At 45.8% G+C, this 27694-nt stretch overlaps 1 protein-coding gene across 1 annotated transcript in view; it reads left to right on the top strand.

Moving 5' to 3' along the window:
• The window catches only part of ONECUT2 (one cut homeobox 2), a 39312-nt gene extending 13158 nt beyond the window's left edge, over positions 1–26154 (top strand). The window contains exon 2 of the mRNA XM_065890316.1: positions 25113–26154. Coding sequence (XP_065746388.1) covers positions 25113–25399 — 287 coding nt within the window. The 3' untranslated portion in view covers positions 25400–26154. The remainder of the gene's footprint in view (positions 1–25112) is intronic.
• The last annotated feature ends 1540 nt before the right edge of the window (positions 26155–27694 follow it).

The following is a 27694-nucleotide window of genomic DNA, read 5'->3' as shown; positions in this document are numbered from 1 at the left end:
ACTTTTTGTGTTTCTGAAACAGAGCGACAGATTTCCAAATCTAAAGGGTTTTTTGTTTTTAAGTCTTGGATTCAGATGCCTCCTAACGTGTACCCGAGTTTATATCAGTTCATGTTCAAGGCATGAGAGTGAATTCCTCAGTCACTCTCGATGTTTAACCCCTCTCATCCTTTTTTTTTTATTATTGTTCTGAAAAAGAAGAGACACTCTTCCTGTTGAAAACCAATTCTTTGACCTCATTCTGGGCCCCTGCCTCTCCTACCTTCTCAGGACGCAATCCCTTCCTGTGTTTATAACCTCTTCTTAGCACTTTCCCATCCGAATTTTTGTGCTCCAGACTCGCCTATATTTTTTTAATGCTCCCCCAACACCTGTTCCAACTTTAGCTCTTCCCTCCCTTCACTTCTAGAAAGAGTTGCTCTAACTCAGTCTCTGTTTTTCACCTCCCCTTTCAGTCCCAGGCCTTTGCTGACTCATTCTGGCCACTCCTGTTTGCTAAATCTGCTCTCACCAATGTCACTGTTGAGGTCTTTGTAGCTAAATCCAATGGATGCTTCTCAGTCCTCACCTCAACTTGGCCCCTCCATGGCCTGTGACACACTCCTGAGCGTGCTTTCTGGAATACCGTACTGTCTAGGTTTCCTTTTTGGAATCCTGGCTGTTGCTTCTCGGTCTCCTTTCTGGGCTCCCTCCATCTAGCTCAGCGTTCAGGCCTAGGCTATTCTATCTATTTATTCATCATACTCACCCCGGAAGACTGCATCTGTTTGGTTGTCATCCTGCTACGCTGAGGACTTCTAGGTCTCCCTCCGGCCCTGATCTCTCTCCTGAGTTCCAGGTCCCTGTATTCTGCATCTGGACATCTTTGCCTGGGTGTCCTCAAACTCAGTGCACCTCAAAGAGAACTCATTCTTCTTAACCCCCAGCCCCCATCACCACCACCACCGAATATGAGTCTCTTCTTTTATTCTCTCTCTCTCAGTAATAGCATCTTGTACACAGAGTCTCAAGCCAAAAACCAGGAAGTCAACTCAAACTCTTTCCTTTTCCCCCAGGTCAGCCATACTAGCCATGTGGACTATACCTCCTAAACATCTGTCTCCATCCCCTGCACTGCTGCCCTCATTGGAGGCATCACCAATTTCAACAGCCTCCTGACTGGTCTCCCTGTCTCCAGTCTTGCCTTGTCCCATCCATTTTCCAGCCTTAAGCCACAGTGATTTTTCTGGAACCCAAATCTGACCACAGTACACTGTTGTTTAAAACCCTTTGTTAGCTCCCTTTGACCATTGGTAAAGGTACAGATCCCTGAGCAGGATAGACTAACCCCTGCTCACCTCCAGCCTCCCATCCAGTGATCTCCCATCACTCCACCCATTTACTCTGCGCGCAGGACATGCTGTACTCCTAGCTCCTCAAACACACCAGGCCATTCCTTTAGCCTAGAACACTTTTTCCCTCACTCAGCTAACCTCACCTCAAAATCTTGGCTTAAAGAATGGGCTAGAGTTCCTTGTCTTTAAGAGAAATCTTGGCTTAAAGGTCTAGGAAGTTTTCTCTGGTCTCCTAAATTGGGGTCTCCCTGGACCACCTATCCCATTTCACATAGAACACAGATAGGTATCACCTGCTTACTTGTCAGTGTCCTTCCCCCACCCCAGATTGTAGGTTCTGTGAGACCAAAGATTGGATAGAGCATGTGATAGGCAGCCAGTAAATATCCATGAATAAATTAATGAATACCTTTATATGACATTGTTTCTGCCCATTTTACTCCCCCAAGTTAGTGAATGGCATTCGAAAAAGAATCATCAGTGTTGGTGCATCATTTGGAGGCAGTATTTCATATTTCATGATATCGAGTTCTCAGTGATGTCATTTTCCTCCTAAGCTAAGATACTACAGGTATGTATGAGTTTTAAAGGGAATCTTGAAGTGGGGTTAAATCTCCCATCCAAAGTTTCAGACTAGTATCTCCAGTGAGGTGAGGGATGTGAAACCATCACTACACACTAGACTAGGGTGTTACCAGTTGACTCTAGTCTGCCAAGGTAACCTGCTCGAACAGGTAGTTCTTGCTGTCCTGCTCATACGTTGCCCTCTTCGCCACATCGATGTCCCTGCACGCTCTCTTCCTGCTGCCCGAAATGCCTTATCTCATCTGTCCCTCTCCAGATCGTCCCCGGCCACCACCTTAGGCACTCCATCTCTGAACATTCCCAGCAAACTCTAGCCCATTCTTTTTTCTCCCTTTGCTCAACTCTGGTTGCAGTCATCTGTTCCAAACTGCATAGCAGCTTCTGAGCTGGGGTCTCACACCCCTCTCTAGATCTCTCCTGTATCCCTTCCCTGTGGCTCTGGAGAGGAGATACCATATCCTTGTGCCTCCCACAGCTGCTGGTCCATGGCTGAGCACAGAATAGGCATTTTTTTTCAACTGAGTCATTTGATGCATTCCTGCCTATTTTTATGGACTCCCCTAATTTCAGTCACTGGGTTGGGGAGGTGTGGGAGTTTTTTGGTTTTTTGTTTTTGTTTTTTTGCGGTACGCGGGCACCTCACTGTTGTGGCCTCTCCCGCCGCGGAGCACAGGCTCCGGACGCGCAGGCCCAGCGGCCATGGTTCACGGGTCCAGCCGCTCCGCGGCACGCGGGATCCTCCCGGACCGGGGCACGAACCCGTGTCCCCTGCATCGGCAGGCGGACTGTCAACCACTGCACCACCAGGGAAGCCTGGGAGTTAGGTTTTGTATGTCTCCTTATAGCTGGCATTCTTTTCTAGCCTCTACTCTTTTTCTTTTTCTTTTTTTTACATCTTTAGCCTCTACTCTTCAAATAGGAGTATTCTTTTTTGTAAATATTTTGATCGTTGACAGAAATACTTGCTTACACAGTCAAAAATAGATTCCTGAGTTAACCTGAAATGACACCTAAGCTTAATATGGGGAAAACAGTTCTCATGATGGCTTGGTAAATAACAAAGGTGGTTCTGCTTCCACACACAGCTGAAAATGTTACCATTTCAGAATATTTGAGGCTGCAAACACATCAGCAAATCAGAGGGACTGTTTTCCTCTTTTAAGTCATTTTAATTATTAATAAACCAAATTTGTATTAAAATGGCAGTAACTTGATACGGTACAAATTCCTAGATTTTTTTGACTTAAATTTACCTGTAAAGAAAAAAGCCAGAGGTCAACATTTTTGTTAGTTTACCCTTTTTCTTTCTCATTTCCTTTTATTTTGGCAAATGAGTACGTAAAGTTATTTGAGGTCTTTGAAACCCAGTAGTTCAAAGGTTTTCAGGGATATACACAGTTCTGCCTACATAGTACTGATCTAAGTAATTACACATGGACAAAAATTAACTAGCTTCTTTCACCTTTGATTTTATTGGAATTTTAAGATTTGAGTGGATAAATCTCACTTCTCTTCATAATATCCATACAGGATTGAGTGAAAAGAGGTTTTACCATTACCTCAACTTTAGGGAGAAACTGAAACTAAGATAATTTGCTGTACCTCTTAGGTGGAAATTATACGTTGCCTGGAGATTTTTTTTTTACAGTTACATTTTGACATTCATATTACATGAGTAACACACTATGAAGACCAGGCATATATGAACAGAATGTTTAAATTAAGACATTCCAGACCTTTTTTTTTAAATGCCTTTAACTGAGTGCTTCTCTGTGCTGCATGATAATTAGGTATGCTTGGTAAGCAGTTGGCTTCAGTGACTGTCATCTGTGCGCCTCGTGTAGCCAAAACAAGTTTCCACTGACACAGAGGCAGAGACAGGCAGGGGTGGGCAGAGCAAGAGGCAGCTCTGAGGCCTCTCTGAAGAGCCTTGAGCCCTTATTCAGAGGCCGCCCCCTTCTCTGGCTAGGGTACCATGGCCTGGACATGCCATGTCCAGAAAGACCACACGCTCCTGTTTTCCCTTCTTCCTGGTGCCTCATCTTCCATCCTCTGCCATCCTCCAAAGGAATTAGGTGGGACCTGGAGGAGAACTGCTGAGTTCACCCCCCTGACCAGTTCTCCACCTAGAGCCTCGGACTTAGGCTTCCCTAGACAGATTTTGGAAAGTCAGTTAAAAGGGCAGAGTTGGGGGTAGGTAGGGATTGGATTGGAGGGGAGAGGGAGGAAAATCTACAGTGGAGATAGGTGGGCTTTTCTACTGGAAGCCACACCAACTCAGGAGCCCAAGTCTTCTGCCTCCTTAGAGCTCCAGAAGTCCCTAGGGTATGAGCGTCCCTATCTGAGATGGGGAAGGAGCCCCAAGCTAAGAAGAGAGGGAGTGTATGACAGGTCCTGGGAATAGTGTCTGTAGGACCCAGATCCTTCTATCCTAGGCTGTTGGGAAGGGATTGGAGGCACCAAGCATTCCTTTCTCCCTGCCTCTTTCAGAGCTGATCTTATAGAAGTAGCAGCAGAGTAAGTAGCACAGCAGAACAAACGATCTTTGGCTTTGGAGTCAGACAGGCTTGGATATTAATTATAACTCTTCCATTTACTAGCTCTGATTTAACCTCTCGGGGTCTCAGTTTCCTCCTTTATAAAACGGGAATAGTATGTCCATCTCGGAGAACGATGTAAGTATGAGAGATGATCTGTATAAGATCATTGTTAGGTAATGGGCTGATCAGCTGTCGTCAGGACTTTTCCACAGAATTCCTTGCCTAGAGTGATGATCTGAGGGATAAGACAGGCTTGGATGTTGGGGAGGAGGAGAGAAAGGATATAAGATACAGATTTTATTGAACATCTATTATGTGCTATGTATCAGTTACCTATTGCCATAATAATACTAAGTAGCAAACCACCCCAAAACTCATGGTGTTTAACAATAAGCATTTTCCCTACCCGCCTTCCCCCTTGGTAACCATAAGTTTGTTTTCTACATCTGGGACTCTGTTTTGTAAATAAGTTCATTTGTACCATTTTTTAAGATTCCTTATATAAGCGATATCATGTGATATTTGGGGGGGAAGAATAAATTGGGACATTGGGATTGACATATATACACCACTATATATAAAATAGGTAATTAACAAGAACCTACTGTATAGCACAGGGAACTCTACTCAATATTGTGTAATGACCTGTACGGGAAAAGAATCTAAAAAAGAGTGGCTATTTGTATATGTATAACCGATTCACTTTGCTTTACAGCAGAAACTACCACAACATTGTAAATCAACTATACTCCAATAAAAATTAATTTACAAAAACAATAAACATTTTTTTCTCAGATATCTGCAGGATTCAGCTGATCTAGGCTGATCCCAGCTGGGTTTCCCTTTGTGGTTTGGCTGGCTTGATCATGTGTCTGTGGGTGGCTTTGTTCCATGTTTCCTATCCTGGGACCACTGGAGTAGCCTGGGTATGTCCTCACCACAATGACAAAGGGGAAAGCACAAGCAGTAACATTCCATTGGTGAAAGCAAGTCACATGGCTGAGCCTAGAGACAGAGTAGAGGGGCACTACCAGATTCCATGGCAAGGAGCCTCGTACAGGAAAGGGTGAATTGGAGTTTGAGGGGTTTGGTATTTTTTGCCATCTACCTCTTACCACATATTTTAGCTCACTTCCATTCTTGCAGGAAGTCATTCCTATGGTTGGGATAGGATAAGGACAGCAGATTTGGCAACAAATAGGAAATAAGTGTGGAAGTATTTCAAAACCCTTTATTACCTTATACTTTATACAAGTAACAAACTATGCCCAGCTTGTTAGAAGCCATGTTTCTTTGTACTAGGCTGATCTGTGGCCATGCCTGACCTTCCCCCTAGATGGTAGCAGGCAGGGAGCCTGGCTTTGCTCTCCTTCATCTTCCCTCTAGTGCTGGCCATAGTTGGCACTCAGTAAGTGCAGGTGATCCCCAGGGTCACACAGCTCTGGTGTCCTAACAGGAGGTCCCTTCTAGCCCCACCAGATGACCACATGTACCTCTACATGTATTTTAAGACTTCATTTTAAACTTTTTTGTGTTTTTTTTTTTCACTGAAATAACCACCAACCATCTGAGGAACAAAAGTCCAAATCTGGGCTTCCCTGGTGGCACAGTGGTTGAGAGTCCGCCTGCCAATGCAGGGGACATGGGTTCGTGCCCCGGTCTGGGAAGATCCCACATGCCACGGAGCGGCTGGGCCCGTGAGCCATGGCCACTGAGCCTGCGCATCCGGAGCCTGTGCTCCGCAACGGGAGAGGCCACAACAGTGAGAGGCCCGCGTACCGCAAAAAAAGAAAAAAAGTCCAAATCTGTTGCCTGTAGAAGTTAAGCCATCCAATCCAGATCTCCATTATTCTGCACAGACAACATCCAAACGATGCCAGCACTTTATTCATTTTACCAATGAATACAGAAGCAATTTGGAGGTGATGTCCAAAAGATCAAGAGATTTACTCATTTGTGATTCTAACAATGTCTGAGGCTTGTTGAGGGTTGTTTTGGGTGTTTTGTTTTTTTAACCTTAGGTTCTATTTCTGGCGTGCTTTTATTTTTTTAAATCATAAGCAGTGTTAAAAATACTGGACGGGTTTTGTCTTGATTCTTAATGTGGGTGTTAAGAGATGCCTTCCATTAGTGAGTATGCCTCAGATAATGTGTTTATTTGCATCTTCCTTCCTCTCTGCCTGTCCCCTAATGGTCTGGTACACAGAGGGCTACTTGAGCTGATTTATATGGACCTCAGTTGCTCTCATTTGCGCATACTTAATTCAGAGAGGTGATCATATTGATTTCCCAGGCCCACTTTTCAAGACATTGTACTAACATAGATATCTTAGCAGCTCTAACTACATTGTCTGAAAAGGAAAACATTTTAAACCTTTGGAAGCAATTTTGATGGACATTTCATTGTGTTCTATATTACTTACCTAATTAAATTTCCTTCACATCGAGGTCTGTTTAAAATTCAATTGAGAAATATTTTCGAGTTCCATTGGGCAGATAACTTTGTTTAGCTGGATTTGTTCTGCATGCATATGAAATGGCATCCCATGAATCAATGCCCAGTGCTTATACGTCCCATGGATGTGAAGAAATGACACCCTTGTAGGCAAGTGTAGTCTCCTGTTATTCATAACAAGCTGTCCCTGGTTACTGAACTTGTTCACCCTGTAATTCCAAAAAGTCCTTGTGTTTTTGTGCCTGTGGTTTGGCAGGCTGATTTATTCGAATTCTGAGCATTGTGAATGAAACCTGTAACTTCTTTCATGGATTAGCTGGAGTCCCGGAATTCCTGTTTGCAAGTTCAGAGTCCAGCTCAAGGCCACTTGCCCCCTTTAGGGCATACAAAAGTCTTATTTGCATAGCGGAGGTGGGTAGAATTCCAGATTGAGTTTGAAAGCAAATAAGGTTATCGGTCTGAGGAGTCATCCCCAGTGGAAGAGGTGTGATTCCTGATGTTTTGTATCTTTGGAAGCAAAACCCAGGAGAAAGGCCTTATCTCTCAGTTCCACCCACCTGCCACCGAAGACAAGAAAAACACACCCTGCTCATCTTTTATCCTGACTAGCCATCCCATTCAGTTCTGTGGCAAAGGACCCTGCGGTAACAGAGCTGTAATTGGAGAGTTGGCATTCCATAAGCACTGCTTTAATACTAAAAAAAAAAAAAGTTCCAAAGATGTACTTTTTGTTGCATTGTTAATTAACCTTTAAACATTTCAGAATTGAGTAGATCTTCAGAGTCTTCAAGGTTTATCTTGTTTATCTCTGTCTTAGTCTACTGTACCAAGATACCACAGACAGCTTATTAACAGCAGGAATTTATTGCTCATGGTCTGGAGGCTGGAAGAGCTAGATCAGGGTACCAGCCTGGTTGGGTGAAGGCCCTCTTCAAGGCTGCAGACTTCTCATTGTGTCTTCACATGGTGGAAGGGGTTAGGGAGCTCTTTGGAACCTCTTTTATAAGGGCACTAATCATATTCAAAAGGGTTTACTACCCTCATGACTTAAGCACCTCCCAAAGGCCCCACCTACTACTGTCATCATCTCTGGAAGTTAGAATTTCAACATATGAATTTGAGCGTGACAAATATTCAGTCTATAGCAATCTCTGTGCCTCAGATAATAGTGGGCATATCATAAGGTTATTGTGAGCCTTAAATAAGCTAATGCATATAGATGCTCAGAACAACTGGTCAATTGTGAATACTTGCTAATTTAGTTGAATCATTATTATTACTATTAATTGATTAATATTACCTTTGTAATTTCTCTGTACATAAGCAGGAGACTTGGCCTGAGTCACCAATTCTTCCATATTTTTTACATATCGAGAGTATTGCTTGGGACTTCCCTGGTGGTGCAGTGGTTAAGACTCCAAGCTCCCAATGCAGGGGGCCCGGGTTCAATCCCTGGTCGGGGAACTAGATCCCACATGCATGCCACAACTAAATTAACATGCTGCAACTAAGGAGCCCGCCTGCTGCAACTAAGACCCGGCACAACCAAATAAATAAAATACTTTTTTTTAAAAAAAGAGTATTGCTTGGCATTGTCATCAAGAGCGTGAGCTTCGGGGTTAGACAGATCCAGTTTAGGTCCCAGCTACACCACTTACTAGCTATGTGACCTCATGTAAGTCATTAACCTCAGAGAGCCTCAGTTGCTTCCTCTGTAGAATGGGGATAATGTTGGTGCTGACTAGATGGTTGGTGTGCGGGTTAAATGAGATACCATAGTGTTTAGCACTGCACCTGGCACTTTTACATCTTATTTCCTTCATACCCAGGATAATCCCCTATTTCACATGGACAGGTCTATCCTTCAGCATAATTTTTGTCACTTTCACCAGTGGCATTTGTGACGAGAGAGATTGCCAGACACAACATTGGTCTTTGGATGCTCTCCTTGCAAACTGGTCAAACATGCAGCAGTGTTATTCACTCCTGCCACCACTCCCTCTCCCCCCCACCCCCGTGTCCTTTTAAGACTCTTAACAATTACAGGCATTTCGCTAAGCTCGTGCCTAGAACACGGAAGTCTGCTGTGCTCACGGTAGGTTCTGACTGCATCCTTACCGACTTATGCTGGGGTAAGGTCCATTTGGAGAGTGTGGTATGTATTGAGCACAAACTCTACATTTGCTAGAATCGTACAGTTGTACATAGAAAAATTATAGCTCCGCCCGCAAGGCTCAGCTTATCTTATATCTGCATCATGATCGCAGGTTTGGGAGTCATTTCAGAAAGCTGTTTTCTCCCACGTCCAGGTAGCGATGAGGCAAAAAGTGCTGAGTACTGTTCCCTCTTTTCTGGTTTCAGTATGGCTGGACCCTGCCTCTTTCTCCTGTTCCCCAGATCCACCACTCACTGTGCATTCATTTGGTTCTCGTCTCACTCCCTGAAGGCTCCTGTTTTGGTTCATGCTATCATCTTTATTCCCAAAACCAGGAGGCTTAATATGCAAAGGAAGGAAGGAAAGAAGGGAGGGAGGAAAGAAAACCCACAGACACCTCGCTGTTGCTTTTCCTGAAGTAGCAACTTACCTGCTAATAGAAGATTTTGAAGCCGTGGGCTTCCTCTGAATTCTCAACACACGATTGTTGAGACTATTTAAACAGTCTCTAGAATCCTTTTCTGACCCCAAATTACTCCGAAGCATTAATTGTCTTAGTGGTTTCATGGCCACATTATTTCATATTCATTAGTGTTTTCATGAAAAATGATAAAACTAATTAGAGCGGCTAGCGGTTAATTCACTTGGTGATTCGTTACTCTCTCCCCTCTTGGTGTTCTGCATGTGGTCATCTTGGAGAAGGCGTCCAAGGAGTAATTGCAGCTCTATTCCCTGAGTGATCGCCTAATGCCATTAGTTCTGATCCACAGGCACATCTTCAGCGGCTCTGATGGGGTCTGGTTACAGCTGCACCCTCGCCCCTGCCCTTTGGATGCAGGGAGAGAGGGGAGCCTGCACTCAGGACTGGTCCTCTGGAGGGGGTCCAGGGCAGCAGAGGGGGCCGAGTTCCCGGTGGGAGGTGAGCATGGCTTTAGCCTCTTCTGGACCGTGAGATAAGGACAGGATAGTGCTCAGAGAAATCTGCCCTGAGAACTTGTACTCGGGAACGAATAGGGAAAACAGATTTTCTTCGGTTTTAGCAGACGTGTGGCTAGGCACGGGCTAGAATCTGGAAGTCTGGTTCTCTCTCAGACCTCTGCCAGCCAGTTCTCTTCTTAAAATGTTTATTTGTCCTCACATCCATTGGGATGGCAGCTATCAAAAAGCCCAGGGAGTGTGCCAGCCTATGATAGCATCTGCAGCGAGGCAGTCTATCTAGGAGCAGAATTTCTGGATCATAGTGCATGCATATATTCAACTATATCAGATACTGCTAAACCGTTTTCTAACCTGTTAGGCGAATTTACACTCCCACTGGCAGCCTGGGAGAGTTCCCATATCTTTGCCAGCAGTTGGTATTGAGAGATTTTTACATTTAAGCCATTTAGGTGGATGTATAATGTTGTTTTAAGTTTATAATTCCTGGATTACTAGTAACTTTGAGGGTCTTTTTACATAATTGTTGGAAATTTGGATTTCTTCTCCTGTAAAGTGCCTGTTCAAGTCTTTGCCGTTTTCCTATTGGGATGTCTTGACTTCTTGTTGATTTCCAAAAGATTTTATATATTCTGAGTTCAGGCCCTTTATCAAACATATGTGCTGCAGATATCCATGGCTGTCCTCTCTCTCTCTCTCCCTCTCTCCACTCTCTTGTTTGTGTCCTTTGATATACAGAAATTCTTAATTGTAATGTGCTCTAATATTTCAGTCTTTTTCCTTCGAGTTAGTTTTTTTCTTTCTTTTTTTTTTTTTTTTTTTTTTTTTTTTTTGTGGTATGCGGGCCTGTCACTGCTGTGGCCTCTCCCGCTGCAGAGCACAGGCTCCGGACGCGCAGGCTCAGCGGCCATGGCTCACGGGCCCAGCCGCTCCGCGGCATGTGGGATCTTCTGGGACCGGGGCACGAACCCGTGTCCCCTGCATCGGCAGGCGGACTCTCAACCACTGCGCCACCAGGGAAGCCCCTGAGTTAGTATTTTTTTTAGTCTTGTTTAAAAAATCTTTCTTGAGATTATGAAGATATTACCCTATATTATTTTCTAAAAGCTTAATTGTTTTGCCATTTACACTAAGGTCTGTGATCCATACAGAACTTATTTTTTATATATGACAGGAAGTAGGGGGCCAAGAATTAAGCCCTGCCCCAATGCCTATCTAATTCCCCTAGCTCCGTTATTAGAAAGAATACCTTTCCTCGTGTTCTGACGTGCGAATCTTCTCATTAAATCCCATATCCATAGGTGTGTGGATCTGTTTGTAGGCTTTCTCTTCTGTTACACTGGTCTAGTTGTATATCCTTGTCCCAATACTACACAATTAGAGTCTGATTAGACGTCTTGATAGTTAAGACAGCAAGTCTTTCCATCTGCTCGTCTTCATCAAGAATAGCTTGACTAGAGATTTTTATTAAAGATTTGGTTGGATCTATAGATTAACATGGAGAGAGTTAAACTTTTTACAATATTGAGTCTTCCCATCCATTTATTTAGTACTTTTTAATTTCTCTAACAAAGTTTATAGTTTTCTTTGTCAAAGTTTTACATACCTATTGTTAGATTTATTTCTATGTACTTGATATTTTAATCCTATTATAAATGGTATCGTCTTCGTTTTCTGTTTGTTGTGTTATACAGAAATACAGTTGATTTTTGTCTATGGATCTTGAGTCTAGGAACCTTGCTGAATTCTCGTATTCATTCTAATAGTTTATCTGTGTATAATCTTGGATTTTCTATGGATGTTAATCAATATTGATGTTCGTATGTTCATCTTAAAACTGACCACCTTATTGAGCTTTCTTATTAGTTCTAATAATTTGAGTATTGAAGCTTTTGGGTTTTCTAGGTTAAAAAATCATATTAACTTATTTTTATGAGGGTTCTGTTTCTGCCTAGAGAAGCAAGATAGGGTAGCTGTTAGGTACAAGGAGTTTAGAATCTGACTACCTGAGTTTGAAACCCAACTCTATTACTTTCTATGTAATCTTAAGTAATTTGCTTAATCCTCTGTGACTCAGGATAATTAATTGTAAACCACCTCATAGGTTGATTTTAAAAATTGAATGAGTTAGTACAACTTCAAAAATGCCCATGAAATCATGAGCACTCAGTTTATGTCGAATTTTGTCATTTTATCAATTAGTTTCATTCCTTTTAAAATTCCTACTTCTTATTGTTTTTTCTTATTTTATTGCATTGGCTACTTTTCCAGCATAATACTGAATGATACTGGTGCTTTCAGGCCTCACCTGAAACTTAACACATTGAAATGTTCCTTCTAGGTTTTTTGTTGTTGTTGTTTTGTTTTTCATAATTTGATGTATATTTAATCATCTTTAACTGCACTTATGAATCTGGTATTAAATTCTGCAAGGGGGAGATAATTTTCCAGTAGAATTTCCTTTTTTCAAACTATGCTGTTTACATAATGATGAAAATCATTAATAATGGAATTATTTCTTTTTAAATATCATTGAAATCCTGTTGCAAAAGGAGGCACTGACCCTTCTACCTTCCTGAAGTTTCATTGGTGTAGCCTTTCCAAAAAGGTGCTGATTGTTAACGTAATGATACCCCTTTGGATGTTTGGGATATGTTCAGGAGTATTCATAGCCACACAGAGCTGTTGGCCAGTCCTTTTTTAGGACAGTATCACATTCTTGAGCTTTTAATTTTGCTATATTCCAAGGAAGTTGGAGTGTGTCTTCAGTTTTCTTTTCATAAAGAGTATACAGATACACTTTTTGAGTCATTATATAACTAAGAGTGCTTCGCTGCAGGAAAGACCACCTGAACTGCATAAATTCTAACATTACAACTGTGGTATCAATTTTGCTCTTAATTTCCTCCAATGCTATGTATTTCTCATTTTCCTGCAAGAATTTTTTTTGTCTTTCCCATCTCTTATCTTGTGTTTTCTTTATTACCTACTATTATTTATAGAGTTCTGTCTTGTTTTCTTCTTAATCATTTTCTGTTCCTGTTTCATAGAAGCCATCTCTTTTTGCATTATCTTGAGATACCAAATGACTCTCTAAAATGTTCTTTAAGTTTCTATAAGATATTTTCGGATGAATTTTCTCTGATTTCAGATGGTGATCTATTTTTCTGTTTTCCAGTATTTTCCATCTCTTTCCTTTTGTCCTATGTATTCATACTCAAATGAGAAAAACCCTGTCAGGCCTGATATAGTTAATAGGAAGGGTGTGTGTTGTCCTCACAGCCTCCTTTCTGGATGTTGGTGCACTCACCCTTGTAGACCTACACTAAATTGCCAATTGATATACCTAACCCAGCTCCTACAGTCTAACCAGTTTTCTTGTAATTTGGCCCTGCTGGACTGACACGGATTCATCTCCTGCATCCACTCCTCAGCTGCTGACAAGCTGGTCAAATGGTGTATGTGCATCAATCCCCAAGATACCAAGTGCCAAATCTTCCTCTTGTCCTTAGCTCACGTGGAGCACTCTTTGGAAACTATACCTCCCAGGGTTCGATCTACCACTGGAGTCCTTCTTCTACCCACCCCACCCTCAATTTTTTTGCCCAATTGTTCATTGAGAGTTGCAGTTCTCAATTAGTAGGTAGAAGGGAGTGGACAGCACTCTGGCTGTTTCAAAAGGCATCACCTATCAAGTTGAGTGATGGCTGCTTAATTTGAATTTCTGAACAGCTGGAGGACTCAGGTGTTATTTTTTCAATCCAATTCCATTGGCCTTGTGTTTAGGTGAGAATTCCTCAGAAATGCCCCCGTGCAGGTTGACGGCAGTCCTAGTGTTCAGTTTGGTGAGTTTTACCTTTTATTCTAGGTCTTCGAGATCATTTTAGTGGGAAGTTAAGAGAGGCTGTATTGGGTTCTCCTAACCACTTTTAGCGAGATGTTCTATCCAGAATTAAATATTTGTTTTAGCAACTCACAACCTCCTGGATAGCTTGCCGAGTAGAGATATGCAGCAGATCTAAAGGTCTGTCTTTGCCAGTCTTCTTCATAGGCAGAATAGATGACCAGGAATCGTGATTTCAAAGGCTGAGTGCCCCCTAAAGATTTATTCTAATAGTCAAGGGAGAAATAAAAACACCACTGAACTAGTAATAAGGGAATCTGGGTTCTCAGGGCTCGGTCACTGACTCCCTGTGGTCAGCGTTGGGCAAATCATGACGCCTCTAAGAGCCCCAGACTCCTTATATCTAAAATAAAGGATAGGACCAAATGGTCTCTAACGTCCTGCCCTTCTAGGACTCGGTGATTTTACCAGCTGGCCTGGAACATCTGCTGTTAGAAACCTGTTCCTTGGGGCTCCCCTTTTACTCCCAGAGTTTCTGCTGAAAGGGAAGCCGAGGAGGAGAAGGCACATCCACGCTGGGTGAGCGAGCCCCAGCTACAGGCAGAACCTGCTGGGAGGGACAGTAGGAGGAGTGGGCAACTCGGGTGCAGAGGACTGGCGACCCTCCTCTGGAGATCCACCCTCTGGGGCCACACTGGGCCTCTGTATAAGCAAGTTTCAGTCATCAAAGGACCCCATTTGCTGAGTCCCCTTCAGTGACTTTGTATTGAAGGGAAAATAGGGATAGGAAATTAAACTTGTTTTCTTCAGAGGATGTCTTTGAGGCAAGGGAACTGCGAATGGTGACCGGATGGCTGCCTCTCATGCGACAATAAATAGACCTGGGAGGTGCTGGTTTGTCACAACCAACGTGTTTATAACCCAACCCAAGTGAAGTCATGGGCGGTGGGGTTTTGAGGGAGCGCAGAGAGTTATCACCCGTGATTTCCAAATGGGAAGAAGAGGGCACCACAGGGATACCCAGATGGGCAGAGACGTGCCCCAGGTCAGAAGTGAAGCTTAAGGTGGGGCTCAAGCGTTCCAGGCAATGCCAGGCTTCCTGAGGTTCCTGACTTTTCTGCACTTTGGATGCGACCCCTTCCAGAGCCTCCAGAATGAGGGGTGTGTGCTCACGCATGCGTGGTCCCCTGCTCTCTTGTTTTTTCTCCCTCCTCTCTCCTCTTTCCCTCCTGCTCTGGCATCTCCCGCCCGTGATATTTGCTCTAATAGGCCGGGCAGCAGCTACCTCACTGGCACATGGGTTGTTCAGCCCGGATCCTGTTGCCTTGTCTGTCCAGGATAATTTGCTAAATGGTTTAGAGGTTTTTCTCGCCACGGAAGGCCAGTTAGAAGGGGGTGAAAGGAGGGCTAAAACCCCAGGGACCGGGAATGACTCCAAATCCATTTGCACCGTGCAACTTCCCTGTCTCTGCTCTTGGCCACCCAAATGGATGCTGGTCTGGATGTCACTGGCTCTGCTGCCTGAGCGGATGGGCATCTGGTCTGTGAGAAAAGCCAGCTCCATCCCGGAGACAAAGCCATTAAGTTTCCCCTTAGACTCAGGCCAGGGATGTTTGGAGAAACAAGAGGGAAGTTGGAGTTTAGCTCTCAGGGGCCAAGTTCACCCTACTGGCTCTGTGACCATCTGGACCAAGGTGGAGTTCAGTAATAAGGTCAGGAATCAAAGAGAAGCAGGGAAAACTGTAAAGCATCTAACTGCAAACTACTTATAGTTTCCAAGTTTTAAAGAGCACAAGATAATCAAATGATGATGAAAAGATCTTGTCCTTTGCAGCCCCTCCCCCTTCATCAAGCCCTCGCGCCTCCCCGGTGAGTGATTGGTGCGCCACCTTCTGGCCTTAGTGGCCAATGCTCAGAGCCTGAACCCCAAGTCCTGTGTGTCACACCCCTCCTCTCCAGGTCCCTGTAGCAGTGTGCCAGCACCTCTCCCTTTGCTGGCCCGAGGAGCCTGCATTGATGGCATTGTTCAGCACTGATGGCTTCCTGAACATTAAATATGTACTATCAGAGTATGTAACTCTTCTATTCTTGCTTCCCTATTTGAATGCAAGGGATGCTGTTATTATTTTAAAAGCTCTTGAATATGCAAATTAGTTACAGAGGAAGGGAGCCTTCCTGGACGCCATCACTCCTTCCCATCCTGACAGTAACAAAGGGAAGTAAAAGGAGTTGATTTCCCTCTTCTTACCTCCAAACCCCACAGAATTCTCCGAACAAGGCTGGAGGTACAAATACGACCTTACTTTTGTAATTGATTTTTCCAGCATAACCCAGTTGGTTGCCTCAGTTGATCTTTCCAACCCGACTCCAGCCCCTGTGGGTGTGCCCTTGTTGCTGGAGAGGGTCACTCTCCCGCTCTGCACAGCCCTTGGAAGATGGCAGCTTCAGGCTTTCCAGCTGAAAGCTGGAAATGATTCTCCTTCGGCATCGTTTTCAAACCCATATACTCGGAGGTTAAGTGACCACGCTGAAAAATGCACACCCCGATGACTTCCTTCCCCACCCCACCCGGTGCCCTGGCGAGATCACATTGAGCAATTCAGGGAAAGTATTCACTGAATGCAAGGAGAGTAGAGCACGTCTGCATTATTTATTAGGGGCTAACAATACCCATCATATGTAGAATGTATTTGGACATAAATTAGTGATGTTAGGAAACACCAGGGGTCCAAAACCTATTAGGATCTCTGACACATATGTAAAAACACATCACAGTCTTACCTTTTCTACGAGGCTGGGAATTGGCTCTGAGACTGCTTCACAAGGAAAACAAAAATCTTTAACCTTTTGTTTGCTATAAGCCCTCTGGACACTTCATCTACCGTTGAGTAAGTCTTGGCAAATCATTTCAGACTATGAATTCTTAACCTCACTTTCTCACCCCCCTTCCTCTTTCTTCCTTCTCTATGATGGAAGGAAGGATATTTACTGAGCACCTACTGTGCACACCGACATTACAGCTAGCCCCTTGATGTCCAGAGGGGTTTGCAATTAGTATCCCCACTTTATAGATGAGGAAACTGAGGCTCAAGGTCATGCAGCTGATAAGTGGCCAATGTGGAATCTGAAACAAGGTCATGACTTCAAGCTGAGACTTCTTACCCTACATGTGACTCCCTGCCTGGGCAGGAAGGCAACAGCTGTTCTTTGCTTCTTTGTCAGCTGTATATCACCACAGGAATGCCACGTAACACAGAACCACAAAACCGATGGCATAAAGCCATGAACGTTTATTTTTGCTCAGGAGTCTCCAGGTCAGCTGGGCAGTTCTGCTGGTCCAGGCCACGCTTGAGGGGTCTCAGCTGGGCTCGCTGCAGTCAGCTGCTGGGGCAGCTGGGGTGGGCTGACCCGGGCAGGCCTGGGCTTGTCATGTGGCGGCCAGAGCTCCAAGAGCGTGAACAAAGCACTCGGCTTCTCGAGGCCTGGGCTGTCCCTTCTGCCGCATTCAGTTGGCCAAAGCAAATCGCCAGACCGGCCCAGATCCGGGAAAGACAGACGAACTCCATCCCGTGCTGGAGGGGAGCTGCAGAGCGACATTGCAGGGGACAGGGATGGTGGGACGAGAAGAACTGGGGCCAGTTTTGCAGTTAGCCAGCCTCACTGCCCACTGTGGGGCTGCCTTGCTTCCCGGAAGCCTCAGCTCCCCCATCTCCAAGCCTGCGCTCAGAGCCGCGTCTCACTTGTACTGAGGACGTTGCACAGAATGACTGCGGAGGGGGATTTACACGGCCCTCTTCCAAAGGGGGAGGGGTGCAGTCAGTCTGGCAGGGGTTAAGCCTTCCACTGACTGGATTAAGCTGAAGCAGGAGGCTTTCAGCATCAGCCAGCACAGGAGGGGAGCCTGGGGTCGGGGCAGCCAGCCGGGGGGCAGAAACCACACTGAAAAAGATTCTTCTAGGCCTACACCTGAGACTTTGGCGCTTCTTCCAGATACCTCTTGGAGGGTGGCTTTCCGTTGCCCATCCTCGAGCATCTCTGGACATGGTATCATGTTCGTGGAGCCAGAGTTCCCCTCCTCTGCGGGGGCTCGGCCCCTCACCTCCCCAGGGCCTCTGCAAGGACCTCTCTTCGGCCTGTGTGTTTGTGGTTTCCAGGGAGGAGGGTTGGAAGGAAAGGTCCATTTCCGCAGGACACCAGGGCTAACCGGTCAACACGGGAGGTGATGCTGGGCTGTGAGGGAGGAGAAGCGTGGAGCTGGGGGGCAGGAAGGGGAGCACGGGGGCAGAAGAGGGAAGGGCTGCTGGATTCCTGGAGGACTGGGACAGGCCAGAAAGCTCATGAGAAGGAGACAACCAGCGGAGAACAAACAAATCGGCAAGATCAGAGATGAGAGGACAAGCCAAAGGGGGCCGACGATTCCAGACCTCGACACCACATTGTAGCACGACTGCCCTGCTGCTAACTCACGCTCGGCACCTTCACCAGCAGGTCATTCATGACCCCTGCGAGGCGGTCCTGGAGGTTAAAGACACAGAAGCTTCAAGTCCAGAAGGAAAGAAAAGCCCCGATTCCATTTCTCACTAAGGCAGGTGGGGCAAGTATCCCCCAAAGGGGCACCTGCCCAACATGGGACTTGAGAGGCAGAGTGGATTGTGTATAACAGCTCGCAGATTAACAGCCAACGATGTCCTTAATTCTTCTGACCCCTCCAGGAGATGTCACTGAGGAAGACAGCATTTGTATGGTACCAGGCAGAGGGAGAGGACCATGGAGGGCAAATCCATCCGAAGGATGGAATGGACCCGTCAATCATTTCTGGCCCAGTCACCCCAAGGGAGAGGGAGGCCCGGTGATCATACCCAGGTCACACGGCTAGTGAATGGCCGAGCTGAATTTGAGCTTAGGTTGGATGGAAACCGCCCTGCCCTCGTCCATTTTAGTCTTCTCCCCCCATCAGTTGCCTCAAGAAAAATAAAACTACAAAGGCTTTTGTTTCAAGTCTGTAATTCATTTCCATGAGACATTTTCCTTTCCTGTCAGCTTGTTGAAGGAGCCCGAGGGACCCTTCCGGTACTCGTAACTCTGTAGCAAATCATGAGATGGGGCCGGATTCTCCAAAAACAAATGGGAGCGTTTCAGGCCAGCAGAATACAGCAGAAGTTGTTCAACAGGGACCTGAATTCTTGGGTCAAAATCCCAGTAGCGTGGGTAGTTTCAGCTCCAGAGCAGGGAGGACCGAGGATTCGGGCCGGTTTTGGGTGCCTCTTACTTCCCCGGCCCCTCAGGACCGAGGCGGGGCTGGGAAGGGGTTTCCAGGCCAACGTCTCAGCCCTGACGCTAGTTGTGTCACCCTAAACAAGTCACTGAACCTTCACCACGTGCAGAATGGGAATCCACACCTCTGCCCCACGTTCCCGTCAAAGAGCCTGTGGAAAGTGCTGGGACTTCCCCGGCGGTCCAGTGGTTAAGACGCGCCAATGCAGGGGGCATGGGTTCAATCCCTGGTCAGGGAACTAAGATCCCGCATGCCACGGGGTATGGCCAAAAATTTAAAAATAAAATAAAAATAAAGAGAGAAAGTGCTCATGGGAGTCCAGACCTTGCCTGCCTCTCAGGCTCACCTCGCTGACCTCTAGCTCCCCACGTGAAACCAACAGCCCCAGACCCGACAGGAGCGCCGTCGTTCTGTGACTCAGGCGTGATGATGGAGTTACGGGCGGAGGGAGACGCGCAGGGGCCTTGAAGAGCTGAAGCCCCTGCGGCTGTGGGACCAGGCGTTAAAGCGAAGCGCGGTTCCGATGACCCCCGGCCTGGATCTGCCTCGTAGAACTAGCTCCTTACCACCCCCCTTACCCTGCAGACACTGACAGCCGAGGTCGCTCCGCCCGCCCGCGTCTAGGCACGGGCCCTCCCAGAGGAGACCACGGCGAAAACCAGGCGGGCGGCGCAGAGGTGGCGGCCCTCCCCAGCTTTGCTTCTCCCTCCCAGCCTGCCTCCCTTCCCCGCCCCGCGGCTCGGGCCCTGGCTTCCCACAGCTCTCCACCCCTAGCAGGCAAATACCAAAGACCTTTGTCCCAAGAAGTAAAATTAGGGGTGGGTGAAAATAAGCCTTTTCCATCAGAGAAACGACACAGTCACTGCCCTCTGGGGTCGGCGCCAGGGCCCTCACCGGAGTGACGCACTGCTTTCCGTGGCCTCCTTAATATTATTTCTTGAGCCTCTGGTACCGCCCCTCACCCTGCCTCACCTGCCTGTGAGCCGCCTTCTAATGGGAATGACTTCTGGCTTTACAACCTTGCCACGTGCCTGACGGGGCGCGCCTTCGTGCTGTCCGTGTGCGGGCGCTGGACAGCGCTATGGCCAGTTCCCCTGGGCGCCCGAGGACAGCTGGGCTCCTGAGAATGCCCAGGAGCAGCCTGACCGTGTGCGGAGCAGAGAGAAAGGGCCAGTGGTAGAGAGAAGTTCTTCTTTCTCTCCTGGTTTAGGAAGATCAGCTCCAGGGAAGTGGCGCATGCTTCGAGATGCACTTTTGTCTCTGACCCTCTGAGGGTGACCACCTGGGAAAAGGTGAATTGGCATCTCACGGTCTCGGGGAGGGCTTGTGCCTTGAACCAGGGCTTCCCTTCTTATTATTTCACCCTGGGAACCCAGTGGTTTAAAAAATTTGTCTACCCAGGACCCTACTTAGGCAGTAGCTATCACCTCTGTTACTAATCACAGATACCCCTATCTGTATATACCTGCGAGTCCCAGGTCCTGGTCCACGGGGGACAGGCAGCCTTCCCCATCTGAGCTGATATCGTTCCTGCCCCCAAAAGGAGGGAAAAGGCACTGTGGCCCCAGGAGGTAGCCTCATTGTGGGCAAAAACATGATTTCTCCCTGTCTTTGAAATAGAAATGAGCCCTCAAACCTCCATGACCCACACAGGGACCACTTCCCCCGAAGAGGAAGGAAGATGGAGAATGAGGGATTTCTCTCTCTTCCCGTCAGGCAACACACACATCACCCCATGGTACGCCCTCCCTGCTTCCTTCCTAGAAGAGGGAAGAGAAGCAGATCCCAGTGCCTGCAGGAGTCTGGGCTAACCTCTCACCCTCCTGGAGCAGAGTTTATCGTGAGTGGCAGGAACCCACTCCATCCACACCACTGATGAACACCGTCTGTTGGGTTTCTAACACACATTCCTGGGCCGTAGGGAGCTACTTGACATTTCCCTAGCTGTTTTGAAATGGGCATTTGTAGCGTGTAATGTTCTAACACCCAAACCATTTACACTCTGACTGTGCCTCTGGGCAAAGCTAGCTCCACACCTTGTCTGAGAAATTCTGAGGTTCCCACCTTCCTGCCAGCTTCCAGACATCATTCAATCCGTCTACTTTTTCTTAGACTTTCAAAGCAGGTGTTTGCCCTCTTGTTTGTATTTTCCTTCAGCTCCTGACCAACTGCTTTTGTAAGAATCATGAAGTGGCAACTGTCAGCTGTGAGGACTTGGGGCCGGTCATGTACCTGCGGCCTCATTATTTTGGGCTTTTGGACTTGCCGTACGTTGGCCGACCACAAGCTGCAGCTCTGCATTTGTTGACGTAGAGTCTGTTGTCTTTGGAGAGCTGTTGGCAAGGCATACACAGGATCTGATGATCTGTTCTCTCTCTGCAGGCTGCTGAACGTTAAACTTTTAACATTTGTTTCTTAAATCATATGTACCTGACAGGCCAACATGGACCTGCATCAATACTGTCTAAACTCCCTATTAAAAGTGCAAATACACCACCACACCAGTCAGAAGGACCATCATTAAAAAGTCTACAAATAATAAATGCTGGAGAGGGTGTGGAGAAAAGGGAACCCTCCTACACTGTTGCCGGGAATGTAAATTGGTGGAGCCACTATGGAGAACAGTATGGAGGTTCCTTAGAAAACTAAAAGTAGGACTTCCTGGCAGTCCAGTGGTTAAGACTCCACGCTTCCAATGCAGGGGGTATGGGTTTGATCCCTGGTCGGGGACCTAGGATCCCCCGTGCCAAAAACTTAAAAAAAAAAACTAAACTAAAAATAGAGCTACCATATGACCCTGAAACCCCACTCCTGGGCATATATCCAGAGAAAACTCTTAATTTGAAAAGATATATGCACCCCAATGTTCATAGCAGCACTATTTACCATAGCCAAGACGTGGAAGCAACATAAATATCCATTGACAGATTCATGGATAAAGAAGATGTGGTACACACACACACACACACACACAATGGAATACTACTCAGCCATAAAAAGAATGAAATAATGCCATCTGCAGCAACATGGGTGGACCTAGAGATTATCATATTAAGTGAAGTAAGACAGAGAAAGACAAATATATGATATCACTTGTATGTGGAATCTAAAAAGTGATACAGATGAACTTATTTACGAACAAAAAATAGACTCACAGACATAGGAAACAAACGTATGGTTACCAAAGGGGATAGCAGGGGATGGGGAGGGAGAAAGAAATTAGGAGTTTGGGATTAACATATGCAGACTACTGTATATAAAATAAAGAACAGGACCTACCGTACCGCACAGGGAACTATATTCAATATCTCCCCAGATTCCAGAACACTGCCCCCCCAGGTAAAAGTCAGAATCTCGGGGTGGGGGGGTAGAACCTCCGAGGCTGCCGTGCAGATAGAGTCCCTCTAAGGTGCCAATGGCGTGGGGTGCCATTTCTATAGGGGAGAAAGATGGACAGACCCAAGGGCTGGATTCTTGCCCTGGGTCTGCAGCCAACTTGGAATGTGACCTCAGGTCAATCGCTTACACCCTCAGGTCTCCATTTATTTCATTTTAAAATGAGAATAATTCTGCTTTTTATCGTCCTCAGGATTACTGGGGTTATGCAGCCAGAGGGAAGGTGGGGAGGGAGCATTCACACACTTTGCCTCACGTAAGCCTCTACAGAGGTGAGCACCTTATTTCCATTATGCAGGTGAGGAAGACGGGCACTGAAAGGTTAAGTCATTTACCGAGGTCCCAAGTCTTGTAGGTGAAGGAGCGCAGGTGAGAGAATCCAGGCATCTGGTTCCAGAACATTCCATTCCATCAGGGTGCTCCTCTGAGATTTTAGAAATCAGGTAGATGCTCGCTAGTTAAACCGAGGCATATGGGCCAGCAGCAGCAGCATGACCTGGGAGCTCGTTAGAAATGCAGGTTCTCGGGCCCCACCTGGGTTGACTGCCTCAGAATCTGCATTTGAGCAAGCTTCCCAATGATCCCTGTGCACCTTGAACTTTAGAAGCACTGTTGTAGAGGATTGCACTAGAGAGAGGAAGTCTACAGATGAGGTTATGGTAACTATCCAAAAATCCAACAGAAGTGTAAGATCCTCCCAGGGATAATCAAAGAAGAAATCATTACCGGGAAATTCCTGTGGGAGAAGGGTGACTGTAAGCCGTTTCAGCCCTTTCTCTCTGAGTTCCCATTTCGGGGGAAGCGCCCCTTATCTGAAAACGTCCAAACCTCCCAAGAGAATGGGGTTTGGGATGGAAACATACTGTTTTTATAGGTGTGTATGTGTGTGTTGTGTTTAATTTTCAAAGGTAATACGTTTACTTTTAGAAACGAGAGAAGGAGAAGTCAGGAAGAGAGGGTTCCGCAAAGCTGACGTAGCCCAACAGTGTTCCTTTTTGAGGGTTCTCCTGTTCCTGCCCTTTTTATCATGGCTCTTCACTTATTTCAGGAGTGATCCTTCATGGCGGATAGCATCCACCAGAGAGGATGGCCAGTTGGGTAGGGGGAAGTTCAGCTTCCAGAATATCTTTGCTATGAGTGTTGGTCCTTAGGTTAAATCCGAAGACCCATCAGTCTGAAGGATGTTCCCCTGATACTCAAACTGCAGCCAGCGGCCCCACTATACCAAATGCTCCCTGCAGAATGCAAAGAGTAGAAAATGGCCTGACCCAAAGCTCAGAAGCAAAACTCACAAATCAGGGCTTTGAGAAGTATGAAAAGGCTTCCAGACAGCACTCCAGACGACTGCTAGCCTTAGGGGAGTGTCAGTTGAGTACAAAGAAATTCTCAACCTGGAGCCAGAATGTCCAGTAGGACTTGATCCAGGGAAGGATGCTCAAAGCCGGCCCTCTGCTCCCTCCTCGCCTTTCCTGGATTAGCTCTGCTGAGGCGGTACAGAACCCCTGGATGAGCTGTGGTTTCTGTCCAGTGATTTTAACACGTGTTCCCATGTTTAAATTTGTGATTTGTATGCACAATATTATTTAGCCCTTAAAAGTTACTTTTCTGAGACCCAATCTGTCTGTGAAGTGTGCAAATTCCTGAAAGAGTCAAGACACCACTTGTCATCAGCATCCCAAGTGTTCATTTATGTCCGCGGCTCCAGAAAGAGCCAGTCGGAAATATCACACAGACCTGATCCCTGCCTTCTAGAAACTTGTAGGGTAAGGCAGAGGTAGTGACACATAAATTAATGTCCTGGCTGCACATGGCACCCCAGATGTGGATACCCATCTACTGAATCAGAGACTCTGCATCTACTAATTGACACATCTAGGGCCCTAAAATAATCCACTGTAAATTTGGGTTCTTTGGCCAACCTCAGCCCTGGTCTTCTTGTACTGGCTTTACTTCAGACCAGCCAAATTAAAACTGGTTAAACCAATTTTTTCACAGTCTTTCCCTCCTGTTTATTTTTTTTATTTTTCAAAAGTCTAGAAGAACGGGATTTGGGGTCAGGATGATACCATCACTCTGTCACTTCTAATTTCATTCTGTTAACAATTCTTTGAGTCACGAGGGTGGAAGCTTTGATTCTGAGAAATTACGCACTTTTAAGTTTTGACTCCAGAAAGTCACTGTGGCTCATCTGTAAACAATTCCAGAGGGTGACCATGAAAGAGGAACTTAGTAACCAGGCTTCCCCCTGGGGAAGTCACTTATCCCTTCAGAGCACCTGATTTCACAGGTAAAGAGTTTTAAGGGGGTGGCAGTGGGGGGTAGGGAGTGAAAGAGAAAGCATTTGGTTCAAAACCAGACTGTGTAAACAGCCCTGCTCTTTTCTCCTTTCTCCCTTCCCCCACTAACCGAGGCTTTCCATCACCCATAGATGAACTGGGAAGGCTGGTTATTGACAGCTGGGCAATTTGCACAATAAAGTTTAACGGTTTACATCCCCTTTGACTTTCCATCCCCATTGACTTTGTCAATGTTCTCAGTGGATCACGTTCTCACGCTCGCACTGACTCTCTCCTTCTTCTCTTCCCCTTCAAGCGTGCAAACGCAAAGAGCAAGAACCAAACAAAGACAGGAACAATTCCCAGAAGAAATCCCGCCTGGTGTTCACCGACCTCCAACGCCGAACGCTCTTCGCCATCTTCAAGGAGAACAAACGCCCATCCAAGGAGATGCAGATCACCATTTCCCAGCAGCTGGGCCTGGAGCTTACGACCGTCAGCAACTTCTTCATGAATGCCCGGCGCCGCAGCCTGGAGAAGTGGCAGGACGATCTGAGCACGGGGGGCCCCTCGTCCGCCTCCGGCACCTGTACCAAAGCGTGATGGAAGGACTCTCAGTTGGGCACAAGTCACCTCCAAATGAGGACAAAAGATACCAAAAGAAAATGCAAAGGAAAAAGACGCTGGATTCTTAGCTGGGGCCCTTCACTGGTGATTTGAAAGCACAATTCTCTTGAAAAGAAAATTCTATTCTAGCTGTAATCATAGGCCAGGTGTTCTTTTCGTTCGTTGGTTTTTAGTGGCTATGGAGTCCAAGTGCAAGCTGAAAACTAATCTCTTTGAACCGGACCTTGTCCTCTGAGCAAGTACGTTGAGCACCTCAGAAACCCAAATGGGGCCTTTCTGCAGCAAGTCAGTTTCAGCGTGGTGTCAGTCAAGCTCAGGATTGCTTAGAATGTCAACGGTCCCGCTCTGAGTCCCGCCAGCCTCTTGCAGTCGAAGTTCCCGTGAGTAATAGTGGGACTCTGGCCTGTGTAAGGACTCTCAGTTTGGGCTCCCAAGATGCTACAACAAGAGAAGAATCTAGCAACAAGAACGACCTCATTTGCTTTCCAAGTGCTTAGCCTCATCATACCATAGTTCATCGACGTTCACAGCCATAACATAAAAAAACATCAGAATGACAATTACTGAGCACAAGTTTTAAATATGGAAGTTAAAAAAAAGAATCCGAGGACCTGTTTTTCCAACTCAGGCCTCTTTTTCATTGAATGGTTTAGAATGCTTTGAGTTGATCCAGTTTACAATTTTCTTTTCCTTACCTCCTGGAGATCTCACGTGGTCTTGGATCCATCAAAAAAAAAAAAACAAAAAAAAAAACCAGATCAGTTCACTTGAGCTCAAAGTATCAAGCACAACGAAGATAAACAGAGAAGTCAGGAAGGTTCTGGATTCACCGCATCTCGATTTTCAAGACACCAGTTAGGAAGTCATGAGGGAATCATTGGGAATATGGCTTCAAGCACATTTTGCAGTTTGCTACAAATTCTGTTTGTACATAATGCAGACGCACACTCAGGAGGCCAATTTAACTGTTACAGTACACGGAGCAAATGCAGCATTTTAAAAGATCTAGATTTTTTTAGATCACAAATGTATCCTTCTTGGTTATCTGTCACCTGGTTCCTCCTATTGTGCGTTATGACCACATGATACATTCTCGCTCCTTCAGATTTGGGTTGTTCCCTTGTCCATCCCATCGGTAGGGACGTTTTCAGTGTTTCATAGCAAGGAAAAAATAAATAATTCAAACCACCATACGTGTTACTCATAACCGTCATCTGGTCCTGAATCTCTTCCATTGTTGAATCATCTAGCAAAACAGCTGAATAAATCTGGAGAAAACACAGCACACCAAAGAAGCAGAATACTGCAAACCAAAGACATTTATTACTTGCCATTTTCTAGCCTGAAAAATACTGTGATTACTTCTTAGAAGTCAGAAAACCTCTGCAACTCCGAATGGCATTCAGCTCTTGCATTTGGTTCATCGTCGGGCTGAGTGGACCGGCTACACCAAGGATGTTAGCCAAGCCACCCAGCGAGTGGCTTTCTGGTTCCTGGCTGTCACCTTCCCACGGCAAATGGAAGAGCACCCACAGAACCCTGGGAGATTGCAAAGGTCACCATGTGCATATTTACCAGTGAATGGCCCCAGGTGGGCACCACGGGGGTGTTCAAAGCAAGCCAAACACTGCAATGATTCTTTACAGACACTTGAGACTGACTTTTTTTATGAATTACTTAATCGAAACCAAAGAAACTTTTTCTGCGCCTACTTCTGCAACAAACAAAACTGTCCCATTAAAATGAATAAATAGATAAAAACGTAAATCACCGAAAATCACCACCAACGAGAAGGAAGCTCGCCAGAAAAGGAAAAAAACAAAAAAACAAAAACCAGAAACAGAAAAACAGCGAGACACACTGTGTTCAAACAGACCTCTTGGGACATTTTTTGGAAGCAGATTTTAAAGAAAGGGTTGAGACAGGAAGAGAAATAAGGAAAAGCCTCCGTGGCTGCTGCTTCATTTGACAACTCATGCGGTAATCTAAAAGTTGAAGATTGTCTTTAATTTGTGCCTATGCAGTTTTTCAAAAGAACACGGAACAGAGCAACAGAAACCTCAACAGCTACAATACCAAAGATGAGGATTTCTCACACCTTTGTTTCAGTTCATTATCTCCTCTTGCCTGGCTTAAATACTAATAGCGCCATTGATCTGTGTAAAGGTAATCAATTTTGTTTCTGAGCCACGAAAGGAAAGGGTCATTTGTTTGGTTTTATTGTTTCCCTATCATTTTGTTTTATGGCTTTCTACCCGACATGGAATCTCT

The sequence above is a fragment of the Phocoena phocoena genome, chromosome 13 (genome assembly GCF_963924675.1).
Source record: "Phocoena phocoena chromosome 13, mPhoPho1.1, whole genome shotgun sequence".
NCBI classification, from domain to species: Eukaryota; Metazoa; Chordata; class Mammalia; order Artiodactyla; family Phocoenidae; genus Phocoena; species Phocoena phocoena.
The sequence above is the reverse complement of the archived record's forward strand: the minus strand, read 5'-3'. Positions and strand labels throughout refer to the sequence as shown.